The following is a 24,528-nucleotide window of genomic DNA, read 5'->3' as shown; positions in this document are numbered from 1 at the left end:
TCCTTATATACAGACACTGCATGACCAGCAGGGAAGGAGGTGCCCGGATGGGATCAGGCATGGGCATGTGGCAGGCAGGTGGGCCAGCCCAGGAGCAGTGTAGGAAGACATGGCCTTCACCCCACTCCCACCCCCATCCCCACCCCACCTTTGGTAACAAAAGCCCTTCAGGGAGCCCCTGGCGGTCAAGAGTTTCCTCTGGGAGTTCCCAGGGAGAGGGGCTCCCCAGCTCAGCCCTGAAGCAGGGCTGGAATGGGGACATCCTGTCTCCACCCTGGTCGGCCATGTGGGAAACGATGAGTTAAAAGTGTGTTGCCCACCCTTGACTCCACCATCTGCCCGAGGTGAGGGGGCGTTCCCCATAAGTGGAGGGAAGGGAGCCTAGTCATTGTAGAGAAGCCCTCTTGGGCACCAGCTGGGGGGAGCCCCATAAAGGGGAAGAAGGGCTCCCAGGGGCTGGGGCTGGGGGATGAAGTGAGGAGAGAGAACCTGGACCCTGCTTGGGGGAAGGGCCTGCGTGGTCATGAGGCCAGTACTCACCCCAACCTGGGGCCCTGGCTGGGAAGTCCACACTGGAGGGGTCAGGAGCAGGACCCTGGAATGGGCCCATCTGGGACCTGGCCGGTGGCTGGGAGGGGCAAGGCCACCGGCCAGGAGGGGGCTCACAGGTAGATCTCGCGCTTGGCTGTCTGGGCAGATGCCGGTGTGGCTGCAGGTGGGAAGTCCGAGGTCTGGGTCAGGGGGATTTCCTCCAAGGTGGCCGAGTCCTTGCAGGAATCATGGCTACTGTGGGAGAAGGCACTGTAGGAGGGCAGGAGGCGCACGGGGGCCGTTTTGGTGTTCCGGTCTTCCGGGGGGCTGGGGCTGCCGGCGCCCACAGGCTCCTGCCCTCCTCGGTCCTGGTAAGGCACGAAGGTGGAGAGTTTGAGGGCGCTGCTCTTGGTCCGGCGGCTGGGAGATGACTGGCCAGGCATCCAGCACGTGTCGGAGTGGCCAAACTCGCTGCACTCCTGGGTACATGTGCCTGTCATGGCAACGTCAGGCAAAGGGCGCAGGTCTGCAGGACAGAATGGGGAGGACAGTCTTCAGGCAGAGTAACATCACAAAGCTCCACTCCATGGCTTCCCACAGGCACCTACGCCCTGCCTCGAACAGGGGTGCACGCCCCTTTTGCCCACTGAGTTCACAGGCACACACACCCGCAAATAGACACTCTCCCACCATCCACCGCAGGCGCTTCTCTCTCTCTCATACAATTTATCTTTAAATAGATGTGTTTCTCCATCCTCAGCCACCCTCCAGCTCGCCCATCAACACACCCACCAAATCTTACCTCAGACAGGTGCACAAACACACAACCCATCTACACACTCCCTCATCTATCTCCAGTCAGGCTTAAACAAGCAAGTCTATCCTTAGGGGTAAGGAAACCCCCATCCTCATTTAAGGGCACAATATCTCCATCTGTCTGTCTGTCAGTCATGCACACTCACACACTCACACACACATATACACACACACATGCCTATCCTCAGATTAGGTATGGACACACAAATCTATACTGGGCATCTCCATCCTCAGATAAAGGTTGGGCACATACTTTCCTTCTGAACCCCCTCAAGCCTCACCGTGCTCCCAGCTGTCCTGGAACCCACCCTAACCCAGCATGGTGAGGCCTTGCTTGAAAGCCAGGGAGAAGGGAGCTTCTGTGTGGGGAGTTCACATAGAAGCACACACCCACATACTCATAAGCACACTCATGCAACCCCTCCCCACCTCACTCCAGCCCCCTATACCAACCACCACCCTTGGTCTAGTCCCGGCTCCCTGCCCAGAACACCCACGGGAACAGGAGTTGGCCGCCTGACATCAGTAGCCGGTGTGGTTGCTGGGCAGCGGGGGGGGGGGGGTGTCTCCATGGGAACGGCTGGGCCATGAGCACTTCCTGTCATGGTTGCCCCTGTCTGCCCTCGCTCAGGGACAGTACCAGGCGGTGACCCTCCCTGAGGGACATGACTGAGCAGCACTGCCTGGGTCAGGGGCTCCCCGGGTCCCACCCACCCTGGCTCGGCCTCCTGCCAGTGCAAGGTGAGGAGAGGACAGCGCTGTCATTAACCCTCAAAGCACCAAGGCTCTTCAGCTCAAAGTTGAGGGACCCAGCTTGGCACCAAGCAGAGCAAGGGCGCTGGGTGGGCGGGGCTGGGTGCTGGGCCAAATCCCCCAGACCCCAGACCCCAGAGCAGCCCCCACATACCTGGCACTCCACCTCAGGGCCTGCTCCGGCCAGCCGGCTCTGCGCGGGCACAAAAAGGACGAGATGGGCATGAGAGAGAGCACGGAGGGGCAGGGTGGGGTGGAGGGCACTCGGAGACCTAGGGCCTGGGCTGTCAGACAAGGGCCCTGGGCCTGATGGCTGGGTGTGGGACGTCGCAGCGTTTTTGGGGGGGTCAGTTTGGACTGAGGGAGGGGACAAGACCCGAGAGGACAGCTCCAAGCGGGAGAGTCTTTCAGTCCCAAGGGGAACCTTTTTGAGTCTCCTCCTCCAGCAGCTATCATGGATGCCCTCACACACACAAGCATACGTACTACGCACACACACACATTTTGACAGCACATTCACTGTACATTCCCGCACTGACCTCTGCTCTGGCCCAGACCTCCCTTCTGCCATCACCTTCAAACCCTTCGCAGACCAACCTTTCCCCTCCTGAGACCTCCCACTCCCTTTCCTCAGCCAGACCCTCTCCGGCTCCTCCCTTCAGGGGAGTGGCATACCCTTTCCTGAGCTCCTCACAGAGGAGCTGGACTCTTGAATCCAGGGTCCCCCTCTCTTTTCTCAAGGCCCTCTGACCCCATGAAGGGACCCCCCCCCCCATTCCCTCAAGTTTCCCTCACCACCGCCTGAGCCCCTGGCCACTCCTCTCCTAGGCCCCGTTCAGGAAGGCAGTATGATGTGGTCCTGAAGGCAAGGTCTCTGAAGTCAGAGAAGCCTGGGTCTGAATCCCTCCCAGCTCTGTCACTTCCCACATGTTACTTTGGGTAAGTGACTTAACCTCTCTGAGCCTCACATGCTTGCACTGTAAAGAGAACAGTGAAGTTCTCACATCAGAGTCGTGAGGATTAAATGAACATATAGCTGAAAGTACTTAGCACAGTGAGTACTGAGTACTGCTGAACACATGGAAGACATTGTTGAGGTCTCCTCACCATGCTCAGCTGCTACCCATTCCCAGGGGGCCCTGACCATGCTCACACTCCTCACCGTTCTCGGGGTGCTCCATCTCTCCTATGCTGCCATCAGGAGTGGTGCGTTCATAATGATCCTCAGGCAGAGCCAGGGGACCGAGTCGGGGTCCCGAGGATGACTTGCTGGATGGCGTCTCGGACTCCTCCAGGCCACTGTCATAGTAACTGTGCTGGGATGGGTCCTGCAGCTCTTGGGCCTGACTGGTGGCGGAGAAGGTGACGCGGCGGTGAGGTAACTGCAAGGAGAAGGAGGGTCACTGCTGGCAGGCCAGCCTGCCCCAGAGGCCCACCACCACAGTGATCTCCACCCCCAGCCTGGTCCACCCCAGAGCTCCTGGTCCCCCAGGCCTCAGCAGCGACTGAGAAGAGGCCCAGCTCCCTAGCACAGCAGAGCCCCCAAGGAAGCACAGACCCCGATGGAGGACTGCCCCTTAATGGGGACAGGATAGCCAAGACTACACGCAGCAAGTCCCACCACAGCACAGGCCCCAGTGTTATTATAGCCCCCAGGCCACCACAATAAGCCCAACCCAGTACAACCACTCTCACAGCACAGCTTCCCAGTATTGGCATAGCCTTTAATTCCAGAACAGCCCACACCAGAATAGCACAATACCAGCCAACTCCCCTAATTCCAGCATAGCCTTCAATCACAAGCAAGCTTCCAATTTCTAGAACAGCTTCCTTAAAGCAGTATGAACTTCTCATTCCAAAACAGCTCACCAATACCAAAACAGTTCCATAATTCCAAATAGCACCCCTGAACTTCAGCTCCTCACCTGTCTCATTGCTCTTTGACTTCCCATTGCCTCCATCTAAATGAGATCCCAATGTCTTTCTGATCCTCTGTTCCTACCCCTGGCAGTGATGCAGTAGGCAGCCTCAGGACTCCCTGCTGCGTCCCCTCCCACTGGCGGGGGTGGGGGGTGGGGGGTGGGCTTTGTCCCCACTGCATCCCCTTCCAGGGAGGCCTGGGAGTGGAGAACGGTGGGAGGGAAGAAGGAAAGGGAGCCCATTGAGAAACCAGGGCCCTTTGGGGGTGGGGAAGCAGAACAATGGAAACTCCCCCATCCTCCAGATCAGGAAGCAGAGTATTAACTGTGAGGGCAGGGCCCAAGAGGACCTGGGCAGAGGGGGAGGGGTCTGGCATCCATCAGGAATTAGGAAGGCTGGCCTCAAATGGAGACTCCTTCTAGCAAATAGGAAGGAGCTTCTGGGAGGGGACAGGCTTGGACTGGAGGTTGGGGTGGGGGCGGTAGAACTGCGCAGGCTGCTCCCAGCCAGCAGCCCCACATGCCTGCCATGGGTTAACGATCCTCCCAGGAACCTGGCAACCTCAGCTTGGCACTTGGCACAACCAACCAGTCACCCAAACGCCCACCTGGGACTGTCACTGATTTTCCTGTCATCCAGAAATTAGGAGTGGTGGAGGGTGTAGACACAGGGTCCCCTGGAAGCCAGGAGTGGGAGCAGCTCAGGCCAAGGCCCTGCTGCTGCTAAGACTCCAGCCTCCCTCCAAGCCTCTAAGACTTCACAGGTGCTTTGTCTTTACTCTAAAACCCTCAATAGGAGGTTATCAAGAAGGCCATGAGAGGAGATCCTGGGTTTGCAGACCCATCCTCCTGGTACCTCCTAATCCATCACAGTCTTCATTCCATTCAAGGCAGCTGGGGTGGGGGAGGCTGTCAGGACGAGGAGCTCTTAAGCTGTTGGGAAGGCGGCTCAGAACTGCCTTTCCATCTTGGCTCCCATCTCATCTTCAGGAATAGGCAACCCTTCTTGGGATCTGTGTTGTGATCCAAAACACCACAGGGTCTGGGTGATGACAGACAAGATCCCCCAAATTGACCTGTGGGTGGGATGTTGTAAAGGGGCATCATCCCCCTGGTCGAAGTGAACAGTCTCCAGGAAGGGTCTGTGAGTCACCGGGCAATCTGGTTGTCAGGGGCTTCTCTTTGCAGTTTTCTCCAAGACGATATAGCCAGCAGTCCTCTCTCCCTAAAAAACCTACACCTGGTAATTCAAAGCTTCAATCCTGCCTACTAGGCATGTCACTTGGTCCCTTTTGCCTATGATTTTCTTTTTCTATAAAATGGAGGGTTGGGGCATGCTCAACCCTAAACATTCCCTATACATCTATCACTATCAAATCTTAAAAGGCCTAGATCCAAAATCTCTCTGATGCTAGTCCTCAAGTTCTAGACATTTGCTGGGTATTTCCTATTAGCTGTCCTTACTGGCCCTTCAGATTCAACAAGTCTGAAACCCAATTCTTCTTTTTCTTCAATCAGTTTTTGCATGGACAATGATTTCGTCACTATGCCATCACCCAGACACAGAAAGATCATGTCCACCTGGGAATGCTGGTAGCTATGATACTCATTGCCCATCCCTACAGTATATCCAATTATCCTTTGAGTCCTAGAGGTCATTTCTCCCTAAGTTTAGCCAAATCCATCCATCCATTGTCCCCACTGCCACCATCCTAGTCCAGACCTCAGAGTTTCAACCCTGTACCTTCACCTCTACCCCCTTTATACCCACCATACACTCTGGTGAATTTTTTAAAACTCAGTTCATCCAAAACTCATGAGTGCTCATTGCATTCCCCATTAAAGAACTTTTGGCAAGGCATCTGTGTACTCCACAACCTCCAGCTCTTCCTCTCTCTACTCCCTCCTGTGCCCTCCACTCTAGCCCTAATACTTACTCCCCTTTCTGCCCTCTCCCTGTCCTCCACTTGGCCATGCTCACTCCTGCCTCAGGAGCTGGCTCACTTGGTTGAACCTCCTGCCCAAGTCCTGCTCATCACTGAAGAGCTGGCTCAAGTTCAACATTTTCCTCCCAGGAGCCCACTCCCATGTCCTATGCAGGTTTCCCCATTCCCATACCGTGTTCCTCAGAGAGAGGGAGGGGGCACTGTGGTCAGATAAATTTGGAAAACCCAGAGTTTCACAAAAGGTTAGCAGGCCCCTCTTTCTTCAGGCCTCGCAGAGCTTTTAATAGGCTCATGTGATTGTACGTCCCCTACTCCCTACACTGACTTAATCGTGGGACCCCTCTTGTGCAGCATTATGGCTAACAGCAGACTCTGGAGATCAGATTTCCTGATGCTTTGTGTGTGAATTCTGACTCCACCGCTAACCAGTTTTCACTTCTGGAAAATGAGCATTAATGACTTATGTCACAAAGAGTTATGAGCATCGAATGAGCTAATTCACATAAAGTGCTGAGTATGGTATAATGCACCTCATGTAAAGATTTAAAAAAAAAAAAAAAAAAAGGAAGCACCTAGCAGCAGAAGGAATAGTGGAGCAGCAAGCTGGGGAAAGCTTCACTATGGCATTTCCTGCTCCATGGTCAAGATGCTCAAATGTGTCATCTTTTCACTCCTATGTCTTGTATGTACACGACCACTTCCCCTCAGGGTCTAGTACCATGCCGATCTCACAGGAGAAGCGTGGCCTATGTGTTTTGATGACAACAATGGTGTTGTGGCTTGGTTGTGTCTGAATGTTGGGAGGACATGTTCAATGTGGCTCCACGGATGTGTTGGGTTGCAGCTGAGGAAAAGATAATCCCTCAGACCCTGGGAAAGAAAAGATGAAGAGGCTAAAGGAATAGAAGAGTGACCTGGTGGTAGCAAGGATGAGAACAAGAGAAGAGAGAATGGTAGGTCAGGAGTTGCTGGCTGTCCCCCTAGAGATGCTTATTTGTCCAGGAGAGATGAGACGTGACTAGATTTCCCTTGCCATACCCCATTCCTCAAAGCCCCCAGGTGTGTTTATTTTGGGGGTACCCCCAGGGCACTGGGGAGTTTGTGGATGGAATCAGAGTAGAGTGCTGGTGCCTTGGACCTCCTGGGAGTGTCTCAAGCCTCTTCAGTTGTCATGGAGACATGTTGCCTCTGGCCTCAGAGATTCCCCCGGGACCTGAGGCCCCTCACCCAGGCTGTAGCCCCAGTGCCCGTCAGGCACAGCCAGAGACAGGGCAGACCCAGGAGAGCAAGAAGTGAGAGACGGAGGGAGAGAGAGAGTGTGTGTGAGTGAGAGCCAGCAGCCCAAGGTGGTCAGAGCAAGATGCTGAAGGAAAGGAAGGGAGGAAGGGCAGGACTAGGGGACCTCAGCGTCGGTCAGAAGGGAGCACCCTAAGAATGGGAATACAGAGCAGGCCAATCCAGAGAACCTGAAGATTCCCTCCCCTCTCCCTGGGCCCTCCCTCCCAGTAGCCCAGGCTGGTGATCATGGTGGGGACACACAGGGCAGGGCCCAGTAATTGTTGGGTATTGAGTGATGTTGAGATGAAGAAGCTGGGAAAGGGACTTTGGAAGATCTCGTCCTGAGGGAAGGTGGCTAGTAGAATCAAGGGCCTCTCTGCCTTCACCTGAGGTGGGCAGGCTGCACTTCACCCTCACCCAGGTGTTCTGGCCTGAGCTCTGTCAGACGCTGCTCAGGTGAGCAGATTGGAAGGGTCAAGTCTCAAGCAGGGGACAAAGGGCAGGACCTGGGTGCAGCTTGCTTGGGTGCTCCTGCCCTTTCTTGGTGGAGGAGGTCATTCCTAGGGAGAAGGCTTCACAAGTACGGAGGGGACACATTGCCAGATGTGGGGGTAGATGGGACGATGGTAAATGAACATAGGGCTAGGGTAGAGGGCAGGTCCAGGAAGTGGGAAGGGGCAAAGAGAAGGGATGGGGAAATTGGGTAGGCACCTAAGGACAAAGGGCCATTTCCAGTCTCTCTCACTCCTTCTCTCAGTTCCAGGAAAATAAGAAACAAAAACTCCAAAAATAGAGAACTTTATTGTCAGGGAAAAGTGTTTGGGACTGGGGAAGGGGAGCCGGGGCCCAGCCCCAGAAGCCTGGGGTGGGGAAGAGGCTGACACAGCACACACAGGAGGCACAAATAGGGAGCCTCCCCCTCCCTGATAGAGTCCCTACCCAGTTACCCAATAGGACCCCAGGTCGCCCTGTTTCCCTTCTAGAGAAGCACACCAATGGGTGGTCTCAGCTAGAGACCCAGGTTTGGAGAAGACTCTACTTCTTCACTTTCCTTCCCACCTTCTTGCCTCTGACCCTTCTGCTCACCTGCCCATCAACCCCCACTGGCAAGACCCAGCAGCTGGTTTGGCATCTTGGGATCTGACAGTCACAGGCCTCTCCCTGTGGGGAGGGGGCAAGAATGCCACAGAGCACACCCTCCCTCAATTTTCACTCAGTCTAACCCTCCATGCCTGGGCGAGGAGGCAGGGTCATCATCAAGGCCCCAGCACCCCCAGATCCTCAGTCCCACCTCCCACCACTGGCTTGGGTCGGCCCCTCTAGGCTGGTGAGCCTGCAAGTTGGATACGCCTGCTTGGTCACTCCCATACCTCAGTCCAGATGGCCCCATGGTAGGGGTGGGGTAAGGGCCGGGGTGTGCTAAGCCGCAAGGGCTGGCCTACCTGCTTGCTGGGGTATTTGGGGGGGTTGGTGCGGTAGCTGTAGTCGGAGTACTGCTCAGAGCCCGTGGACGTGGTGTCACCAGTGCCCACAAATGTGTTTGCGGGTGGCAGGTCCTGCACCACTTGGTGCTTCTTGGAGGCCGAGGGTGACTGGGGCTGCAGCTGGATGGAAGGCAGTGGGGAGTTAGAGCGGTAGTGGCGGCCCAGATCAGGGCTGCCCGGTGGGTAGTTGAGGGGCAGGTGGATGCGGGGGCTATCTCCGGGGGCGTCGCTCATCAGATTGAACTTGAGGGATTTCTGCAGCCCGGCCTCGTCCTCATCTTCCACTGGCTTCACGGGCTTCGGGGACTTGCTCTTCTTGCCCTTGCTTTTGTTGCCCTTGGAGGCTTTGCTGCTGGGCTTGGGGGCATACAGGTCCTTGGTCTCCTTCTTACCGGCCTGGTAGCCACTCTTGGCCTCCCGCTGCCGGCAGTAGCGTACAAGCACTGCCAGGGCAATGAGCAAGGCCACAGCCACGACACCAGCCACCACACCAAAGAGGATGTTGCCACGTTGCTTGGAGCGCTCATATTCTGGATCCCCAGCAATGTCGATGTCCAGTGGCGTGTCCAGGCTGTGGCCCAGCAGGGTCTCCAGAAGCGTGCGGTTGGCCAGGGTCTCATTGACATAAAGGTGGACCAAGGCTGTGCCATAGCGTGGGGGCTTGCCACGGTCACTGACCTTTACCACGAGGCGGTGTAGCCCATGGTGGCGCCGCTCAATCTCCTTCTCAAGGGTGATGGCACCTGAGTGTGACCCAATCTGGAAGAGTCCGTAAGGGTTGCCACCAGCAATGCTGTAGGTCAACTCCGCATTGACACCAGAGTCAATGTCTTCAGCTGTCACCTGGCTGACCGTCTCACCAAGACGGGTCTGGGGGGTCAACAGCTGGTGAGAGGTGTTGGAAGGGGCAGTGATAAAGGGCGCATTGTCATTCTCATCCAGCACATTGATGGTGACACCAACATAAGCTGAGCGAGGTGGGACACCACCATCCACTGCCTTCAGCTGGAAGGTATAGGTGCTTTGATGCTCTCGATCAAAGCTCAGGCTGGAGAGGATGGTGCCCGTACCGTTTTGGATAACAAAGTCACCATTGTCCTGCTCCACCGTCAGCTGTACCCGGGCATTCTCCCCTTTGTCCCCATCAATGACAGTCACCATGCCCACTGGACTCAGCGCTGGCATGTTCTCCATCACCGAGAAGTTGTAGCCACTCAGCATAAACTTGGGGTCATTGTCATTGCAATCCAGAACATTGACAAGGACGGTGGCTGTGCCCTGCAGGCTGGGACTGCCTCGGTCAGCTGCCACCACTTTTAACTCATAACTGTCCCGCTGTTCCCGGTCAAGGGATGTCTTCACCCGGATCTCTCCAGTGTCAGGTGAGATGGTGAAGAGCCCCTTGGCAGCCGGCTCAGGCTCCAGAGAGTAAACCAGCTCGGCATTAGAGCCTGAGTCGGCATCGCTGGCAGTGACTTCAGCGACCACTTCACCCGGCTTGTTGTTTTCTGGGAAGGCGACCTCTGTGATGCTCTGTGTGAAGACAGGGGCATTGTCATTGACGTCCACCACCTGGACCTTGAGGGAGTTGGTGCTCGAGAGTGGGGGGTTGCCAGAATCCACAGCTACAATCTCTATGGTATAGTCTTTGACCTTCTCGTAGTCGAGCGGAGTGGTGGTCTGAAGGAAGTATTTCTTTTTGCTGTCACTTCCTGTCTCACTGGCCTGGCGTAGCTGGAAGGGTACATCATTTGCCACCACACAGGTGACAGCTGCATTCTCTCCCTCATCTCGGTCAGATACCTGCACCAAGGCCACTGCTGTCTCCTCTGCCACATCCTCTGAGATATTGGCCATCCCGTCTTGATGGGTCACCAGCCCTATGCCCCGGATCTCAATGGTGGGGGCATTGTCATTCATGTCCTTCACAGTCACTACCACTTGGGCACGGGCACTCTTGGGGTTGGTGCCTCGGTCCTTGGCGAGCACCGAGAAGCGCAGGGTACTTAGGTCCTCACGATCCACGGGGCCCTGCACAGTGATAAGTCCAGTGTTTCTGTCCAGTCGCAGGAGACGCCTCACCACCTCGGGTGCCTGGTGGAACGTGTAGTCAATCTCCGCGTTGGCACCTTGGTCTGAGTCGTTGGCCTTCACCTATAGGGTAGAAAAGGAAAACAAGGAAAACAGGGATGGGTTAGTCTGGGGATGGCAAAGTAAGGGACATGTGTGCTGCCTTGGCAATGAGCATGGCAGATACAATTTATCTAAAGTGACACCCTTTCCAAAAGCAGCACATGGACTGCCCTTTGCCCAAGCCTGACACTAGGGCACAGTACTGACCTCTTTCCCCGAGGAGGAAAGATGCAGCTGGCAAACCCTCAACAGTGTTACAAGTGACTAGTAGAGATGGGACAGGGCACAATTTAACTCCACTTACTGTTCCTGTGCTAGTGTGCCCCCAAGTATGGGGATGAGGATCCAGTTGGCAACTGGGGCAGCCTTTCCACTCAATTAAACTGGCCTTCAACCTATCTGAAGACCTGGAAAGGTATGAGGCACATATATAAGACATATATGTCTAATATGTGTGCGTGCACTTACATGTGTTCTGAGACTGGGATTACATGTTATTGTGTGAGAAGGCATGTGTTTATGCATGTGTGTGTCTGCTCATGAGTGGAGACCCACATGCCCACCTGGAGGCCACAGGTGAGGGGATTTCTTTTGAAAGCAGCCAGGCAGGGATCTGGGTCAGGAGCCTGCCAAGGCCACTGCTCTCTCAAACTGGGGAAACCTGTTTCAGCAGCTTCTTCCCTCCTGGTTGGCGCTGGCTAGGCACCAACTTGAGGAATCTGGGCGGCTGCGAGGGAGGGGTTGGTGGAGGCCACAGAGCCTGCTGGCAGCGGGCTGGGATCCCAGCATCAAACAATGAACTGTCTGTCCCTTTGCAGTGGGCACGCCCTCCCACGCCAACGCCGACGTACACTTGGCCCAAGTCTCTACAAACATGAGTGGTGATGGGGCAGTGGGAACCTGGTGGGAATGGCCATGAGGTACCACCGGTCAGGGAGACAGATGGTTGAAATTATGTCCCAGTCATGCAGAACGTGATGGCACTGGGGGTGGGGGAGCACGGTGGTAAATGGGGAGGACAGGACAGGTATAATTTGGCAGAGTCTCCAGGGAGCACAGCAAAAAAGTCCTGGGTTCAAATCCCAGATGCACCCAGTTCCCAAGTAATATGTGACCTTGGGCTAATTTCTCAACCACCACAAGCCTCAGTCTACAAGTGTATAAAATGGGATAATAATAGAATCTATTTCATGGGGCTGTGGTGAGAATTAAGTGAGATAATACTTGTAAAAATGTCTAACACTGCCTGGTATGTGGCAAGTGTTCCCTAAATAGCACTTATACCTCTTTTCTTTTTTTTTTTTAATAACATTTCTATTTCTTTTTTTTTTAATTTTTATTTATTTATGATAGTCACAGAGAGAGAGAGAGAGAGAGAGAGAGAGGCAGAGACACAGGCAGAGGGAGAAGCAGGCTCCATGCACCGGGAGCCCGATGTGGGATTTGATCCAGGGTCTCCAGGATCCCGCCCTGGGCCAAAGGCAGGAGCCAAACCGCTGCGCCACCCAGGGATCCCACTTATACCTCTTTTCATCCATCCAACCATCTGTCCAGTCTCTGAAAATCAGTGCTAACACAGTGCTAGGCACTGCATCTAGCGGAGTCTCAAACCACTGCTGGTCTCCTCTCTTTCCTGTTAGGAATAGGACTTCTTCACAGCGGAGACACCTGGGCAGAGGGCTTCCCAGCTATACCGGTCCCTGCTCACATCCTGTCAAAGCCAAACTCCATTTCTTCTCATCACCTGCCCTATCCTCATTCTCTCTCTCTGTACATACCTTTTCGCGATGATTCCCACTTCTCCCTGTCTCTAGACTGGTCACCCAGCTTCTTATCTATCTCTTACTGTCTTAGCTCCCTCTGTCTCTGTGACTCTTCATTTCTGTCCCTGTTTCCCTCCCAGTCTTGCTCAGCTCTTTCTGCCTCTTTCCAACCTTTCTTTTCTGCCCCTTCTCAAGTCCTGTCTCTGTCCCACTCTCCTGCTTCAGCCTCCTGGAATGGGGTGTAGCTGTTACACACACAGGCTTTGAAGCCAGACTACTGGATGTGGCCAGAGTGGGATGTGAACACATCAGCTGGGTGAGATCAGGCAAGTTTCCAAATCTCTGTGGGCTCAGTTTCCCATCGGTGAAATGGGGATAATGCTTACCTTGTACTGTGAGGATTACATGACATAATATGCATAATGTGTTCAGAACCGTGCCTGGCACCCAGGCTGTTATTATTCACCATCTCTGACTGTCTGTCTCCCTTTTATTCCTGAGTCTGTCTTCTATGTGTTCAAGTCCACCAGCCTCTAAAAAACTGCCTAAAACTCCTCCCCATGCCCCACTTCAATTTAAGGACATGGAATGAAGGGTTTCCCAGGACCATAACGGTGTACAGGGCAGGCTGATGCCTTCTCAGCTCTCTCACTTCAAAGACAGACAGCTTCAGCCCAGGGGGAAGGAGAAAGGAGCTGGGGCTGGCGGGAGGCCAGGGCTGAGATGACAGTGGGAGATACGCCCACCTGTCTGCAGGGACGCTTTCTTTGCTCCCTCCCAGGCCCTGGCCCCACCAAGCTGCCCAACCCCTGGGGCAGTTCCCATGGAGAAGGGTGCTGAGAACTTCAGCAGAGTTAACCGCCCCCCCCCGCACTGTGCCAGAGTACCCCATTCTCATGAGCACCCTGTGCCTAGGCAAGGAAGCTGGTGTACAGTCAGACATCTGAACACAGTTTTCTAGAACTCTGAGGACTCACTTGGTTAAAATAATCTCATTTGACTGTTAGGAAGAGGCAAAGAAAGGCTCTGTCCTCTAGCTCAGGAAAATCTCATCTGGTTGGGAAGATATTCTCATCTCTAGAGAGATTGTTCTTGTTCTAACTTGGCTCACCCGGCTGGAGGATAAGCCAAGCCATTTGACTTGGGAGGGGGTTTCTCTTCTCAGGAGCTTCTCCAACTTCGGTCAATTTTGGGGATGGGGGCATTGCTATTCATATGCTATGTCACTCTCACTGAGTAGCCTGATAGAGGAAAATTATATCACCTGCTGGGGTAGGAAGGTCTCACCAGATTGGGGCTGGGGAGAAGAGCTCTTACCACAGTATCCTGACAGTTCCAGAGAAGGGAAGTCTCGCCAGGTTGGGTTGGGCTCCCATTTCTAAAGGTGGGAACCCTGACAGACGGAGGGACCTCTCACCTGGATGACCGAGTGGCCTATGGGGCTGTTCTCAGACAGTTCAGCCTCGTAGGAGGGCCGTTCAAACTTGGGGGCGTTGTCATTGGTGTCAAGCACAGTGACTCGCAGCAGGGCACTGCTGGCACGTGGGGGGCTGCCACCATCCTGCACCTTGATGGTGAGGTCATAGGAATCCCAGCGCTCCCGGTCCAGGTTGCCCATCACGATGAGCTGTGGCTGCTTCCCCTCCTGGTCCTCTGCCACCTGAAGCCCAAATAGCTCCTGGGCCTCGGGCCCGGCCTGCAGCTCATAGGATGCCACACCGTTGGGGCCAGCATCACGGTCAGAGGCCACCGGGATGGGGAAGAGTGAGCCAATGTTGGTGTTCTCCGGGATGGGTAGCGTGATGACTGGTGAGGCAAAGTTGGGTGTGTTGTCATTGATGTCCTGTACCTCTATCTGGCCCTCTAACAGCCGGGGACTGCCATTCTGCACGAGGTCCGTAATAGACACCTCAAACTCCAGGATGCAAGGCTCACCAGGGAGCTGGTTCTGGCATTCACGCAGCCCCTCGCGGTCGATAGAGGTCTCAGTGGTGAAGATGTCTCCCGTCTTGCCATCCACTCGCAGGTATGGGGCGCCTACCTCTAGTTTGTACAAGTGGCCCACATCTGGAAAGCCATAGTCAGCTGCGAGGCTCCCAATGAGGGTGTTGGGTGGCTGTTCTTCCGGTACTTTGTACACCACCCGAGTGGCATGACCGGGGGATGCAGCCAGCAGAAGCAGCAGTGCCAGCAGCAACCGTTGCCCGCTGGGGCCTGGGCTGGGCTTCAGGGGCCCCATCCTGGCAGTACCTAGAATCAGGAGGGCTGCAAGGAAAAGAGGCAAAATAGGAGGTCAGCTGGGAAGAGGAACTTGGCGCTGAGGGTTGCCCAATCCAGGCCCTGACTCTCCCTCCCTCTGCTACGTACACACTATCCCATGAAGAGAGCTCAGCCCCAGCCCAGAACCCTGATCCCAGAACCCAGAATCCTGAGTTTCACCCACAGCTGGGTGTAACAGCAGTGTCTGCTCCAGCTGGAGGAGCAGGTAGGGGCCCCGAACAGGTCTAGAGCAGCTCCCGCCCATGGAACGCCCTGACCCTTCTGACACTCCCTCCTCCCTGCTCTCTATTCTGTGCTTTGCCCAACACCTCCTTCTCACCAGCATCCTGCCTTAGTCACCCATGGTAATTACCCTGATACTGAGATATGGAGAGACAGCAAGTAGAAGGGAAAGGCCTTAAGCACCCCTCACATACATGGTAAAAAAGAGACACAAGCTCCCCTAATATTCCCCAGCCCCCCACTGAGGGCCACTCAGGATGGTTAGAGGGAACAGAAAGACGTCGCGTTTCTCTTCCTTCTAAGAGGCCAGTCAGTATATGCATATGAGATATGACGTCAGATCTCTCTTTTCTGAAGATAATCACCCAGAGTGCCCAATGCCCCCACCACCAGCTTAAACTAGGCACCCATCAGGCCTGGAAACCAGCTAGAGTTGAAGAGCAGGAGTTAGCCACCTACCTCCCCCAAACACACATTGCCCCCAGCATAGCTCCCAGGACTCCTCCTCCTCCCTCTTTCCCCTGCTCCCACTAGGGGGAGGGAAGACACTGACAGTTGTGTGGAAAAAGAGTGTAGAGGTCAAGATTGGGGTCAAGGCTGTGGTCAGGGCTGACTAGCCCTGGAATTGGCATTGGGAGCTGCCCCGGCCTGTCCTTAGCAACTGCGAGCCCAACAGGTCTAACTGGGACAGAGCTGCCAATGACACTACCAGCTTTGTCCTGATCACTCCCCTCCAAGCTCTGCTTACAGTCTCTCAGTAAACATCTGGCTCCTATTTAACCCCTCTCCGTACAAACATCTGGCCCCTATTTCATACCTGGCCCCTCCCTCTTTGAATGGTCCAGTCCTATCTCTGACCTGCTTCTCCGTGCCCACCCCCAAATCCTTTCAATTGGAGCCCTGTATGCCATAGCCAACCATAAGCTGCAACCCCATCACCCCAATAACCCACTTCTGCCTATCGCCCCCTCCCCCCAGCTTTGAGGCTATGCATTTACAGACCCTAGCCACACCTGCTACTGTCCCAGTCTTGACCCCTTCCTCCTCTCCAACAAAACCATGGCCAGCCAAGTATTCTAATCCAAAGTCAGGCCCAGCAATTTCAGCAGAGGGCTCAGGATCGCTTTCTTTTCCCCACCTCCCCACTTGCACCTGAAATACCTGCCTCCCACCTTGAAATCCTAGCTATCCTTGTCATAGACCACACCTACCCCACTTAAGGCACTCCCCCCACCCCCGGCCCCTCCAAGCCTTCCCAGGCCTCTCCAGCCCATGGTGACCTCTCCTTTCTCCAACTCACAGCCACTATTGTCTGCCCCAATCCGGAGGCAATGAATCACTGAGCTACCTTGGACCCCGCCCGCCGGACTGTGTTGTTCAACCCCAGTACTATGTACCTATTCCTGTGTTCTCTGGCTCTCCTGGCAAACGCCAGACTTCCTGAAGGTAGGGCCAGACTCCCTACCCTCATTCCCTTGCCTCAACCTATGCACAAAGCTGGCCACCACGCATTCGACAAACGTTTACTGTGCACTTACAATGTGCTAGGCTCTGTTCTGGGCACTGGGACACAGCGGCATCCAAGATTGACTCAATCTGCTATCCTGGAGCTCACAACAGTTCTAACTCAATGACTATTTGTCATTTCTCTTTGGTTGTAGTCATTTGGCACATGTAAGGAATCAGGGTGGAGAAGACATCAGACAGTCTGAGGAGAACCCCATCTGTCCATTTCCTGGCTGCTGAGCAGGAGGAAATGATTTAGAGCCTCAGTTTCCTTATCTGGAAAATGGGAATAACACCACCTAAATGTCCTAGGAAGTTTGAGATCATGTGGGCTAAATGCCTAGCACACAATAAGTACTCAACAAATGCTCCCTCAAAGTACTTACAACTGTAGTTATGTAGCCATTGGGGAAATAATTTGTCAATTGTCTTTGTCGAGACTGAGCAGAGAACAGGAGAGCCTCTGTTTTGTTTGTTCCTACAACCTCAGGACCCTGCCCTGGATCTGGCACACAGTAGGCACTCAGTAAGAGCCTCTGAATAACTATTTTAGTTCCTAGAGTTAGCCTATCCTAGCACTTTCTGGGTGGTCACTGCTTATTCCCTTGCCCAATTCCATTACTCTATCAAAGAACCTACTGGGGTCAAATTTAATCATCTGTTCAGGTCCATAAGCTCTCAGCAAATGCTCATTGAATGCAGATTCCTTACACTGAGTCAAACACTTTGCCTCTTTCAAACACTTCGCCTCTTTCACGTAGCATTTCTAAACCACACCTCCTCCCTGGTCACTCCTTGGCAGTAAAGTACTCAACGTATATGAGGCTGTTATCAGATTAGTGCTTGTTCCTAGTTGCAATCTTAATCACTTTAAAGGAAGGCGGAATTTAGCTAATGCTTCTTCTGGATCCACCCTCCAGCCACTTTCCATCTACCGACGTGGACCAGGCACAAGGCTCGTTTTACTTTCAAGCTCCCAACCCAAACACACTCCCAGAGGACTGTCTCCAAAGAACCTCATTCCTTTCTGGGTACCTTAGCCTGCCTCCCCCCCCCCACCCTTGGGCACACATACAGCGGATCATCCTGCACACCAATTCCTTGCATAAGTCTTGGCAGGGGGGGTTATGGGAATGACTCTAAACGTGACACAGAAGGAGAAATACGGCAGTGACTGTTTGCCTCACTTAAGTCTCTCCAGAACAGGGGTTCTAAACCTTTTTAGATCACAGTCCTCTTTATGAATTTTATGAAACTATTGTACAGGTTTTTCTAAGAAAAATGAATGCTCACAAATTTTGGCTATAAATTCAGAGATCTGTTGTCTGACAGAGTCAGGGTGACTTTGATTTGTAGCAGCTCTGAAGTGCTACAGAGTAAGCCCTTCCTTCCCCCTCTCAGGGTCACAACCCTGGGCTCTAACCCCTCAGGCCTACCAGGCAACACAGACACTGTAAGACCCTCACCCCACCCCCACACATTCTTTTTCTGTCTCACGCATTCACCCTGTCACCCTTAGGAGATCCCTTATCTCCAACCATCAGAGTCAGAAAAGGATTATGGTATACAACTTCTGAGTTGGAAAGAGAACCACAGAAATATCTAAAGCCAGGAAGGTATGGGGGAAAAGGATGTTTCTGGGAGGTAGGAATTTGGGGAACATGGGTTTGGAGGGGTGGCTACTCAGAGAGAGGGCAAGAGTTGAAGAAGGTTTAAGGCCCATGAAGCATCTGGGAAGTTCCTTTAAAATGAGTATTATCAGCAACCCCCACCAGGAATTCTGATTCTGGGGGAGGGACTCGCAGAATCCTCCAGGCAATAGAGTGGAGGCAACAGGATGCACCATGAGGGAACTATGATCTCTGAGATGTACTAGGTCCTTGGATTTAAGAAAGAAATGCAAATTCTTCTGCCACCTTTACCACCATCATCGCTGTCATCATCATCATCATCATCCCAGCCAACATGCTCCATTTACATACATTATCCCATCTAATCCTCCCCACCCTCTGAAACAGGTACTTTATTATCACACCACTCTCCATTGTACAGATGATAAAATTGAGGCTCAGAAAGAATCACGAACTGTCTCAGGTCACGGGAGTAGTAAGCAGAGTCAAGATTTGAGAAATAAGAATGCCTCTTCACATCCATAGGGCTAGGGGAAAGGCTGGATGCAGGGGCAAGGAAAATCAACAGAAATCACAGAAGATAGAATATGTTGGCTGAGTAGTGACCCCCACCCCCACCCTGGGCTGCCAAACTTGCCAGGCAAGGAAAGAAAGAAAGAAGGCTTGGGGTTCAAGGACTGAAAAACCCCAAGCCTCCCAGCCTGTAGCTGTCTTCCCCCTATCCCCACCTCCAGAGGTCCTAGGGATGCAGGGACAGAGTCAGAGGAGCCAGGAGCAGCAGTGAGGCAGCCGTTTCTCATCCCTGCCCCCACCATCCCTGAACTTTGCCCAGGTGGTTGGTTATTGAGTCATTAGTTCCAGGGGACAGCTTTTGAAGTGATTGGTGTTTTATCTGCCCTTGCCCAGGCCCTGGCTGCCTTCCTGGCAAGGGTGTCCCCACCTCTGCCCAGTGACATAGGCACCCAGGACCCTGAGAAGCAGAGCTGCAATATACACAGTGACTCATTCTTCTCAGGCCTGAGGAGAGCAGTGAGGTATGAGGGAACAGAGTCCAGGGAAAGCCAATCTGTGTCAACATGTTGGGGGGTGGGGAGGATAGCAATGAGGGTTCACCTGGAACCTTTATTTCCAGCGCCCCTGGGAGACCAGGGCCCACTTTCTGCCGAATGCTAAAACGCCCAGAGGCAGCCATCAGTGTCCCAGTGACCAAGTCAGCTGTGACCCCCGACACTTACCCCTGCACTGTTACACAACAACCACTGCCACCAGGGGCACACAGATCAAAGGACAAAGCCAACCTCTGAGAGAGAGAGAGAGAGAGAGAGAGAGAGAAGGGTAAGCCTTAGCAGGGCTGTGTGGGGTGGAGCTGTTCAGAGGCTTCCCACAGTGAACAAGTGCACAGCCCTCAGCTCCTCTCCCCTCTCTTTCACAGCCCTCTATTAGCCTCTGCAGGGCTTCCAGGCACCTGCATTCTTGAGTCAGATTGTCGGGGTTCAAACCCTTGCTCCACCACTTCCTAGCCATGTGACCTCGGCCAGGTGACTTCACCTTTCTGAACCTATCTGAACCTATTTCCATATTGTGAAATGGAAATAATAAATCTTGCCTCTTGGAAGTTATTTGGGAAATGAGATCTGTTGCATTAAAATCTATTATACTGTAAAGGATATATATATATATATATATATATATATATATATATATATAATTGAATAGATCATTTTATTTCCAGCACCAGGCACACAGTAGGTACTCACTGGCTCAGTAAATAAATGAACCCATCTCCTGCTAGTTGGGAAGACCTATGAAGACAAGTTTGGTGTTTATCTTGCCACTATACTGCATCCTCAACCACCCACTATGGGCCCTGGCAGATAAAGATAGCAGGTGCTCAATACATTGTTGAAAGAATCTCACTCTGCAGCACCAGCTACCCTTGTTCACAGGAGGGGCAGCCCTAACCATAGGAGAAGGGTCTCCTCCATCTCTGACCCCCATCCCAAGGCCCTCTCCTGGTGCTTCCACCCCTTTTCTCCCAGCAGTGAACTCACCATCTCTCTCTCTAGCCCAGATCCCCTGACCAAGTAGCCACAGCAGCAGCCCCTCTGCTGGCAAAATGCCAGACCAGCAAGACATCCTCTTCCAGCTGAAGTCCCTCTCTGAACCGGGTTAGCAGAGAGAGGGGAAACAACGCCGCTAGAACTGAAACTACATCTCTTCCCCTACCACACTACCCCTGCCTATCTCTGGAGGCCCTTCTGGGCCCTGACCCCTGATTCCACTCCATGCCCTGGTCTAGTTGTAAGCACAGATTTCAATTCTCCTAGACCTCCACATCAAGAAAGTAGCCCCCATCTCCAGACTGTCACAAACACCTGAGCGCGCTCTTTCTTGGCAGCTACCGAAGGTTGGCCCAGAGCGGGGAATGAAAGGCTCCCTCGGTCTTCCGATGTCCCGGACTCCGTCGCCGCCGGGGCAGCCCCGTCTACACCGCTGCGGTCACCGGGCGCTGCCCCGCACACAACCGGAGCGCGGGCGTCTCCTCCCAGAGGACGCAGCTGTGTTGGGGGCGGTTGGGGGTGGGGTGGGGACGGCTGTTCCTCCACCATCCTCGGACTCGGGCGGCCCCACCCCCACCCCAGCGACACGGGGCCTTCGGGAGCTCAAGGCGAGGCGGGGGCCCCTTGCGCCCCCTGCCCGAGGGGCCGCCGCGGGGAATCTCTACTCCTCCGCACCTCGGGCCTCTGCCTGGGGTCCCCCGCCAGCCGGCGTCGGGGGGAGGCGAACAGCGGGCGCCGGGAGGGGGCGGGGAGGGAGCCGGCGCCGGAATCACAAAGCGCGGCGAGCCGGGCCGGGTGGGGACTTTCTCCCGAAACGGACCCTCTCACGGCAAGTGGAAACGGGTCTTTGCCCTGCGCTCAATCCTCAAAGACCTCAACGCTGCACCGACTATTTCCAGCAGGAAGAAACCGTCGCCAATCACCGCCGGGGAAACTGAGGCCAGAAGTCTGGGCTCCCGAGGGTAGCCGAGTCCATCTTGCCTACCAGTTTCGCTCCTGCGCGAGCCGCGATCTCCCTTCGGGCCCCAGGGTCTTGCCCGCGCGTACTGCTCCGGCCTGCAGCCCGCAGCCGGCAGAGGGGGCGTCCAGGTGTGAGAGGGACACAGGTGTGCGAGACCCAGGTGTGCTGGGGACCCAGGTGGCTCGCAGAACGCAGCTAAATGGCCCGAAGAGGGTCGCAAACACTGCCCCAGCCTTGCACCCTCTGCAAAGGGACCTAGGGCCTTGAAGCCCGGGGGGAGCCGGGATGGCGCGGCCTGCCAGTCCAGCCTGTTCCGGGAATACCCGGCCGGCCGGCCCGGAGTGGGGGCGGGGAGGCGCAGGCGGGGAAGCCGGTCTGGGCAGCCCCCAGGGTTCCCGGGTGCTGATATTCACAATAACAATGTCGTGATTAAGATGAAGGGGCGCCAGGGCCTCGCCGACAGCCCCGCGGCTTCCCAGGACGGAATCCGGCCTCCGGCCTCCGAGGGAGAGAGACTGAGCGTGTGTGTTTGTGTGTATAGGCTGCAAGGTGTAATGTGACACTGTTGGTGTAAGGTGTGTGTGAAACCCTGTGTTAAGATGCGTGAAGCCGTGGATTCTGGGTTTGCACCCGTGAGGCGCCGCTGTAGATTCTACTTTCTGTGTTAGGGTGTGTGCTGTCAAGGCGTGTGCTGAGACACCGGGGTTGTGTTTATGTGGGTGCAGTGGAGGAGGGGAAGAGAGACCTGTGTTGTGTATCTATGTTCTGGCCAAGGAGTGGGTAACATAATTGATATTAGGGTGTGTTCCTTAAAGGAATATGTATGTGATGTGCTAGGTTAGGTTTTGAGTGTTCGTCAGGCGCACTGTGTCCGTGACACTCATACACGAGGGCACGGGATTGTGTGTGTCCATGTCGCCGAATGTCACACCGGGTTGTGTCCTGGTGCTCTCTTAGGGCCGTGGGTTGTGTGTCCGTGCTGCTGAGCGTGCAGAGGCTGAAGCGGATTCTGAGCTAGCGACGGGGCCCCAGTGGGCGCTGGTGTGCGGGAGGTATGTCGGTGTGCACATATGTACGGATGTATGTAGCGTGTACGTATGTCGGTGGTCCGGCCCTCCGCGTGCCCGCGGGGAGCTGGAAGCGCCCGAGGGAGCGGAGCTGGTCGCCCAACAAGTGTGTGTGTGTGTGTGTGTGTGTGTGTGTGTGTGTGTGTGAGGGTCCTCGCCTGCTTCGTCCTCCGGGAGCCCCCTCCCCCTCAAACTGGGGACTGCGCGCCTCCCCCAACCACCTCCATTCGGCGCGCTCCTGGAGTCCCCCCATTCCCCGCGGCTCCAAACGCGCAGGGGTGCGGGACGCAGGGGCACAGGTCCGGTTCAGCACCCCTCTCCTCGCTCCGCGCTCGCCGCGGACTTCGCTTCGGAGGCCGGAGTGTCCCGGCCTCAACGCCCGGGTCGGGGCTCCCAGCCGCCCCCGCCTCAGCCCCGGCGCGCAGAGCACCGCCCGGGCCCCCCTGGCCTCGCGCCGCTGAGCACCCCTCCCGCAGCTCCCGCCGGCTATGGCCGCTCCCGACCGGGAGCCGCCGCCGCCTCCACCGCCACCGGATGCTTACCCGCCTCGGGGCAGCGCGGGCCGCCGGCCCCGCTGTCCATGAGCCGCCACCGGCCCCGGCCCGGGCTGCGGCTCGCACCGCGGGGGCTGGCGCTGCGGTTCAGGCTCCGGCTCCGGCTGGCTCCGGGCACGGCAGCCCCGGCGGCTTCGCGTCCGCGCCGCGCTCCCGCTGCCCGAATGTGTGAGGCGGCGGCGGCGGCGGCGGCGGCGGCAGCGGCGGCGGCGGCGGCGGCGGCGGAGCCAGCAGCGAGCGGAGCGCACAGCCCGGCCCGCCCCCTCCCTCCCCCTCCCTCCCGGCCCGCCCGCCCGCCTCCCGCCCGCCTCCCCGCCCTCCCCCCCCCCGGCCGGGAGGTGGAGCTCGGGACCGTTCTGGTCCCTCTGGGAGGGGACCCCGAGCGCCGCTCCCCAAAGCCACGACCCCCCCTCCGCTATCTCCTCACTACCCGGGACCCGAATACACAGCGCGTCCCCCTCCCCGGCTCTTCGCCGTGCCGAATCCCACCCGAGCCCCCAGCTGGGACCTCCTGCATTCCGCTCCCAACCTCGCTCAACACCTGTCCCCTACCCCGCCTCCCGGGAAGCCGGGGCAGGGGAAATGTTTTCCCCAGTGCCTTCTTCCCTGGAGGGCATCTGCTTCTCCACGTCCGCCTTCTTCCCACGCAGACCCCCGGAGGACCCGGCGTGGCCCTCCCTCCTCGCTGCGCTCCGGGGAAGTCCGCCCCTCCCCCTCCGGCCGAAGCCGCAGAGCGGTCAGCCCTGGTGGCCGCAGCACGCCGTGGGGGTGGGGCTATGGAGGGGACCTTGGGAGGAGGAGGGGAAGGGGACCCGAGGGCTCTTCTAGAATGAAGATGGGGGGAATGTACGAGAGAGAGAATGAGGTGACACTCCAGGGCTCAGGCTTTTCGAGGGTCCCCCCGTCACCTGCCCCCAGGGTGGGATGGAGCTGTGGCCTCCCATATTTACCGGTGACATACGCACATTCACGGACTCACACGGGCCCCTGCCCCACGAGGCCGCGCAGTGTCACGGCCTGTGTCACACGCCCTCACAGTGCCACACGCTCCCTGTCACACTCACACTCACCGAGTCACACACGGTCTCACACGCAGTGTCTCACACGCTCGGATTCTGTTCTCCCGCTCAGCTCTGGCTCTCTGGCTCCATCTAGAGGCCTCTGAGCGGCTTGGGAACTCCCTCGCCGGCGCTCAGGGTTTGGTAGCCCAGGCACCAAAGCGCTCCACTTCAATAGGACCTCCTGCTTTTTGCCACATACAGGCCTAGCCAGGGTGTTCCACGTCCGAAAAATGAGGAAGGCTATCCCCGGCAAGGCCTGGCACGGGGTGTGGAAAGGCCTTTTATGGGATGACTGGTGGCTGTGCCTCTATTTGCCGTAGCCTCGTAGCCTCGGCTCCTTCCTGTCCTCCCAGGTTTCTCCATCCCTGCTGCTCTTTTATTCCCTCTTTCCTCTTCCTCCCCTCCCCCCCACCTCTCTGTGGTACACTTTTCAGGGTAAGGTGGGATCTCTGGCCACCTAAGGGGCAAGCAAGGGCTGCCCAAGTTCTCCTGCAGAGCAGCTTCCCCCAACCAGCCTACCTTTCTGGGCTGGGCCCTGTTCTAGTCCCTACTCCCAGCCCTCA

At 55.8% G+C, this 24,528-nt stretch overlaps 1 protein-coding gene across 6 annotated transcripts; it reads right to left on the bottom strand.

The window, feature by feature from the left end:
* Positions 1 to 154: 154 nt before the first annotated feature.
* PCDH1 (protocadherin 1) lies at positions 155 to 23,097 on the bottom strand. 6 transcript variants are annotated; one of them, XM_055332080.1, is made up of 6 exons: positions 22,893 to 23,097; positions 14,041 to 14,888; positions 8,686 to 10,881; positions 3,263 to 3,482; positions 2,255 to 2,293; positions 923 to 1,057 (listed from the first exon to the last, which is right to left on the bottom strand). In XM_055332080.1, exons 1-5 carry the CDS (start codon positions 22,930 to 22,932, stop codon positions 2,268 to 2,270), a joined length of 3,330 nt encoding a protein of 1,109 aa, XP_055188055.1. In that variant the 5' UTR covers positions 22,933 to 23,097; the 3' UTR covers positions 923 to 1,057; positions 2,255 to 2,267. The 6 variants fall into 6 exon arrangements, with proteins under 6 accessions (XP_055188049.1, XP_055188052.1, XP_055188054.1 ...); XM_055332074.1 differs by lacking the exon at positions 2,255 to 2,293 and having other exon boundaries at positions 155 to 1,057; XM_055332077.1 differs by lacking the exons at positions 2,255 to 2,293; positions 22,893 to 23,097 and adding an exon at positions 21,308 to 21,887 and having other exon boundaries at positions 155 to 1,057.
* Positions 23,098 to 24,528: the final 1,431 nt, after the last annotated feature.

This window comes from Nyctereutes procyonoides, unplaced genomic scaffold, assembly GCF_905146905.1.
Source record: "Nyctereutes procyonoides isolate TBG_1078 unplaced genomic scaffold, NYPRO_anot_genome, whole genome shotgun sequence".
Lineage (NCBI taxonomy): Eukaryota > Metazoa > Chordata > Mammalia > Carnivora > Canidae > Nyctereutes > Nyctereutes procyonoides.
The sequence above is the reverse complement of the archived record's forward strand: the minus strand, read 5'-3'. Positions and strand labels throughout refer to the sequence as shown.

Coding starts and splice junctions, on each gene's coding strand:
- PCDH1 (XM_055332074.1), bottom strand. CDS start 22,932: ATGGACAGCGGGGCCGGCGGCCCGCGCTGCCCCGAGGCGG. Junction 14,889..22,892: donor CCCGCGCTGCCCCGAGGCGG/GTAAGCATCCGG, acceptor TTTTCCTTGCAG/CCCTCCTGATTCTAGGTACT. Junction 3,483..8,685: donor CCAAATACCCCAGCAAGCAG/GTAGGCCAGCCC, acceptor TTCTCCTTGCAG/TTACCTCACCGCCGCGTCAC.